This window comes from Alexandromys fortis, unplaced genomic scaffold (assembly GCF_014885135.2).
Source record: "Alexandromys fortis isolate MF-2015 unplaced genomic scaffold, M_Fortis_MF-2015_v1.1 scaffold_84, whole genome shotgun sequence".
Classification (NCBI taxonomy): Eukaryota; Metazoa; Chordata; class Mammalia; order Rodentia; family Cricetidae; genus Alexandromys; species Alexandromys fortis.
The window spans coordinates 133009-138996 of NW_026068017.1; the positions used below are offsets into that span (position 1 = coordinate 133009).

A 5988-nucleotide genomic window follows, 5' to 3' on the forward strand; every position below is an offset into this window, starting at 1 on the left:
TTATTAAAAATAAAGTTTCAGAGTCCTGAGAAACAACAGCGTATCAGAGATACTAAGAGAAGGAACCAATTTCATCTGCCTAGGAAGGTCATTCAGATAGGTAAGGGAAAAACGAACATGTTTTGTGTCGCAGAAGTTCATAGCTAAACCTGTTTAGGAAATGATAGAATATTGAAACATACAAGGAGGCTTTTTAAAGAATATTATAAGGGTTTACAGATATTATAAGTTTATAATTATGGTTATGAGAATAATTGTTTTAAAGTAAATAATATAAAAAGAGCCTAGATGTCTGCTTATTTTAATTTGTATTTCTAAGGATCTATGTCATTTTTACTTAACAATACAGGAGAAAGAATATGACAGAAGGGAACAAAACTGTCATCTCCCAGTTCCTCCTCTTGGGCCTGCCCATCCCCCCAGAGCACCATCACCTGGTCTATGCCCTGTTCCTGGCCATGTACCTCACCACCATCCTGGGGAATCTCATCATCCTCATTCTCATTCTATTGGACTCCCATCTGCACACACCCATGTATTTGTTTCTCAGCAACTTGTCCTTCTCTGACCTCTGCTTCTCCTCTGTCACAATGCCCAAATTGCTACAAAGCATGCACAGCCAAGTTCTGTCCATTTCCTACACAGGTTGCTTGGCACAACTGTACTTTTACTTGTTTTTTGCAGACTTTGAGAGTTTCCTCCTAGTGGTCATGGCCTATGACCGCTATGTGGCCATCTGCTTCCCCCTTCATTACACCAGCATCATGAGTCCCAAGCTCTGTGTGTGTCTGGTGATGCTGCCCTGGGTTCTGACCACATTCCATGCCATGTTACACACCCTGCTTGTGGCCAGATTATCTTTCTGTGAGGACAATGTGATCCCCCACTATTTCTGTGACATATCTCCTCTGCTGAAACTGTCTTGCTCTGACACACACGTTAATGAGTTGGTGATATTTATCATGGGAGGCCTTGTTATTGTCATTCCATTCCTTCTTATCATTGTGTCGTATGCACAAATTGTCTCCTCCATTCTTAAAGTTTCTGTTCAAGGCGTTCGCAAGGTCTTCTCTACCTGTGGCTCCCACCTGTCTGTGGTCTCACTGTTCTATGGGGCAATTATTGGTCTCTACTTATGTCCTTCAGCTAATAATTCCACTGTGAAGGAGATAGTCATGGCAATGATGTACACAGCGGTGACTCCTATGCTGAATCCCTTCATCTATAGCCTCAGGAACAGAGACATAAAGGGGGCATTGACGAGAGTTCTTTGTGAGAAGAAAATTCCCTTATGTATTTGATAGCTGCACTTGACAATTTTGGAAAACTGTACCCAATAAGCAGACTGCACTAATGTGGAGATGTGATTCCAGATTTCCTCATTGCCATCCAAGATTCCATTAAATGCATAATATTTTCAGTATACTCACTCATTTATCATTTATTATTAAGATCAATAGTTAAATCATTTCAACCAACAAAAAAGCTATCTCAAAATAAAGTGTTTAATATTTAAAATTGATCACCCATTAGTAATATAACTGCCTTTTTTCAAAGTAGAGGAAACCTGACTTCTACTCATGAAAAAGAAAAAAAAAAGATGAGCATGTAGAAGAGAATATATCTGAGTGTAAAACTGAAGACAGAAACATGAATATTCTTCTATTTTAAGTTTCTTGGGTGATCCTGAAGAGGCATATATTAGAGCTGCTATTTTAGTGCCCTCCATTCCTTACATCTTAAGTCACCCCAAAATTTTATCAGTTTATCTGAGTTCTGCTTTAACTGTTATCTAATTTTTAAATTGTCTTCCAAAATACTAAGCCCATGATAACATCCCAGTATCTCAACCTCCCAATCTCCTAATGTGTCCTATGTGTTGTTTCTGAACAAATATTGGCTTTCATTCATTCTTAATGTTTTAATCTTTACTATTTTATTGTGCATATGGGTGTTTTGTCTGTGCACTGTGTATGCAGTGGCCATTGGATGAAATAAAGTGGCCAGTCTCTTGAAACTGGAGTTACAGAGGGTTGTCCACTGCCCCTTTTTTGTACCGCGGTTTTGTCTGGTTTGAACTTGTGTGGGTATTGTGCATGCTGTCACAGGCTCTGAGTTCACACATATATCAGTCAAATTTTGTTTGGAAGATACTGTTTCCTTGGAGACCTCCACATCCTATAGCTCTTACAATTCCTCTACTTCCAGATAAATTCATGAATCTTCTTGACATTTTAAAAAATTACAGAGTCATTTGTACAGTTCTGCTTTTGCCTAGAATTAACTAGTAGTCACAGACCCTACATTTTATTTTCCTAGGATCATGGAAATAACTTAAAGGCTGGTACAAGTTCTATTTTTAAAGATACTACTCATCTGTTTCATATTTTGCTTTTACATTGAGGTCCTTGATCTATTTGTAATAGAGTTTATGCAGGTTGAAATAAAGGTTTAGTTTCATTCTTCTACATGTAGCTATCCAGTTTGACCAGCACCATTTGTTGATGATGCTGTCATTTCCCCAAAGTGTCTTATTGGCCTCTTCATAAAAGATCAGGTGTCTGTACAAGTGTATGTCCTCAATTCTATTTCGTTAATCAACATATGTGTTCTTATGCAAGTACTGTATTCTTTTTACTACTATATCTTTATAGTATAACTTGAAGTCATAATGATGATACCTTCAGCTTTCTTTTGTTGTTTGGAATCATCTTAACTTTTGTGTTTTTATATGGAATTTATTATGTTTTCAATATCTGTAAATATTTGCATTTTAATTTTATGCATGTTGTGTTGAGTATATATTTGTAGTGGTATATTATTTGTGTGAAAAATAAATCTTGCTTGGAGACAAGATGCAAAGCTAAAGCCACTAGAGATCAGGCAATATTGACACATACCTATAATTCCAGGATTTGGGAGACAGAGTCAAATGGATCTCTGTGAGTTCAAAGCTACCCCGTGATACACAAGATCAATGCAGAAAAATCCAGGTGGTGGTGGTTCACACCTTTAATCCAAGTACTAGAAGGAATATGAAATTGGAGAAGAGAGAGAGAGGCTTAGCTGCTTAGTTTTGTAGTCACCCAGCCTTGGTAGAGGTAAGGCTTCTTTAGTGGCTTGGCTGCTTTGGTTTTCTGGTTTTTGGATTGAGCCCCTATTTCTGTCTTTGGGTTTTTATTATTCATGCTACATTTGGCACCCAATGTCTGGAGTATAAATTCACAAAAAAACTGTTTGCCTGAGACTTTTTAATCCACCAACACAGGCAGGGCTGCATATGGGGCTCCCACTAGAGCTGCATGTATGTGGCCCAGCCCCACCCCACTATGCTTTCTCCTCCCCCCCCTCCTCCCCCCCTCTCCCTCTCTGAACTGTGGGTTGAAGGCTTTCCCTGAATTCCCATCTAAGACTACTGCGAAACTAGGTAGCTGCCTTGAAATCTAGTCAGGCTTCTACTCTTCTACACAGCAGCAATCAGTCTCACGTCTCCATCGACATTATCAGTAGATTTAGCAAGACAATTGGGGATTCCTAAAGGGAGGAATTAGTTAAAAGAGAATTTTTAATAAGATACTCATGTTTGTAATATTAATCCTACCAATCCATGAGCTTTGGAAGTCTTTCTATCTTTTGGTATTGTCAATTTCTTTTTTCATTGTCATCACATGGAGATGTATGTTTGGGAGAGATCAACGGAATATAAAGGACTGGATTTGTATGTCAGTATGTCATAATCTATCAACGGCAACTGGAGAAAAAAAAGGGATGAAGGTTATTCCATGCCATATTCAGGTAAATTTATATATATATAGGCAAAAGAGTAAATTTGGTGGATTTGGTCTATAATCTCATACACAGTCAACCATTGCCTCTTAGTGTGAGATGGAAAGTCATTAAGCCTCATATTCTTCATTATGTAAAAAAGAAACCTCTCCTTCTACTCAAGATTTTTACAAGAGTAAAATAAACATCCAGTATAAACAGAAGTTTACAAATTAAAGTATGAAACACACATGAGGCATTACCAGCATCTAGATTTCTTTCTTCTTTTTGTCATAATAAAGTAAATTGAATGGTCTATGTTTATTGGTCAATTTCAAATTAAGAGAAAAATTACATAAATGGCAGTGATAAACAAAATGATTGCCCTAAATGTTCAAGAGTAGTCAGAAAAGATAAAAAAAAAACATGAAGATTGTCAGGTGAATTAAGAAAAACAATTATGTCAAAATCAATGTGAGAAAACCTGTTGGAAATATTAAAAGGAAGTGGTGTGTTGAAGAACATTCATTGTTATCGAATATCTTAAATTTTTACTTAAATTATTTTAACTGATACATCAGTGAACATGGAAATCAAAGTACAATGAGAAAAATGCTGCAGGTGCTTAATTAAGAATGTAAGAATTTGAGATCATATTAGCTATTACGTCTTCTGTTATGTATTTCCAGGATCATTTATGCAAGGAAAGGAGGAAGATATAGCTAGATGTCAGGACAATCTTTCCTAATTTAACTGCACCACTACATCCCTTCCCTTTCATGTACTGAACAGTTATATAGCATGTCCTTTCATGTAGGTTATGTAATAAGGAACACATTTCATAAATATTGACATCATTATGTTTATTACATGAAATTAGTTAAAAATCCCAAGTGCTACCATGATAAAGAGATTTTGTTACTGAAGATAACTCTTATCAGAGCCCCCTTAATGTCTCTGTTCCTCAGGCTGTAGATAAAGGGGTTCAACATGGGAGTCACCACTGTGTACATCACAGCCATGGCAGTTTCTTTCACAGCAGAGTTATTAGTTGATGGACATAAGAATAGACCAATAATTGTCCCATAGAAAAGAAACACCACAGACAGGTGGGAGCCACAGGTGGAGAAGAGCTTTCGGAGACCCTGGGTAGAATGAACCTTGAGAATAGAAAAGACAATCCTTACGTAGGAAATAACAATGAGTGCGAATGGTATAATACCAATGAGACTACTCATGATTAATAACATTAACTCGTTAATGTAGGTGTCTGAGCATGCCAGCTTCAGTAGAGCCAATACATCACAAAAGAAGTTGAGAATCAAGTTTTTCTCACAAAAAGACAATCTAGCCATAAGCACGGTATGCATCATGGCATTGAATGTAGCCAGCATCCACATTGGCAACAATAGACAAGCACCGAGCTTGGGGCTCATGATGCTGGTGTAATGAAGTGGAAAGCAGATGGCCACGTACCGGTCATAGGCCATTACAACAAGAAGGAAGCTCTCCATGTCTCCAAAAAACATTAGAAAGTACATTTGTGTCAGACATTCTGCATAGGTGATGGTTGAGTCGTGGCTCTGCATGTTCTGAAGCAGTTTGGGCATTGTGACAGAGGAAAAGCAAAGGTCAGAGAAGGACAAGTTGCCAAGAAGCAAGTACATGGGTGTGTGGAGATGAGAGTCCAGTAGAATGAGGATGAAGATGATGACGTTTCCAAGGATGGTGGTGAGGTACATGGCCAGAAACAGGGCATAGAACAGGTGCTGGTGCTCTGGGGAGATGGGCAGGCCCATAAGGAGGAATTGGGTGATGATACTTTGGTTGTTTCCAGTCATGATCTAACTCCAATGACTTTAAGAAAAATTGTGAACAATTTTATAATCTCCCCATGGTTGATTGTATATGACATAGATCGCTTCTGTTCTTCAATATCATTTGTTTACCTTAAAAAGAATATTATTTTCTTTTTCTTATATTCTTTGATTCACAATGGTATAGAAGAATTTTAATCTCTTCAGTTCTTTGGATGTCCTTGATAGGCAATGACATGCTAACTCAGTCCCATATGCACTCCTGATCCTCCCCCAATCTGTCTCCATGTTCAAGTGAAACCGGACATGTTTCTGAGGCACACATTGTGTGTTGCATGTTCTTTAATATTTAATATTTGTTCCATCAAAGTTATTGTTATCTCTATACCCAAGTATTTTCAGTCTT

The 5988-nt window shown here is 37.6% G+C and overlaps 2 protein-coding genes across 2 annotated transcripts; one reads left to right on the forward strand and one right to left on the reverse strand.

Moving 5' to 3' along the window:
* The first annotated feature begins 359 nt into the window (after window positions 1-359).
* LOC126513977 (olfactory receptor 1468-like) lies at window positions 360-1301 on the forward strand. The gene has a single exon (XM_050162623.1). The coding sequence runs from the start codon at window positions 360-362 to the stop codon at window positions 1299-1301; it is 942 nt and encodes a 313-aa protein (XP_050018580.1).
* Window positions 1302-4661: 3360 nt separating this feature from the next.
* LOC126514061 (olfactory receptor 1496-like) lies at window positions 4662-5606 on the reverse strand. Its single transcript, XM_050162752.1, has one exon. The coding sequence runs from the start codon at window positions 5604-5606 to the stop codon at window positions 4662-4664; it is 945 nt and encodes a 314-aa protein (XP_050018709.1).
* Window positions 5607-5988: the final 382 nt, after the last annotated feature.

Excerpts from the sequence above, each read along its gene's own strand:
- LOC126514061 (XM_050162752.1), bottom strand. The coding sequence starts at position 5,606 with ATGACTGGAAACAACCAAAGTATCATCACCCAATTCCTCCTTATGGGC.
- LOC126513977 (XM_050162623.1), top strand. The coding sequence starts at position 360 with ATGACAGAAGGGAACAAAACTGTCATCTCCCAGTTCCTCCTCTTGGGC.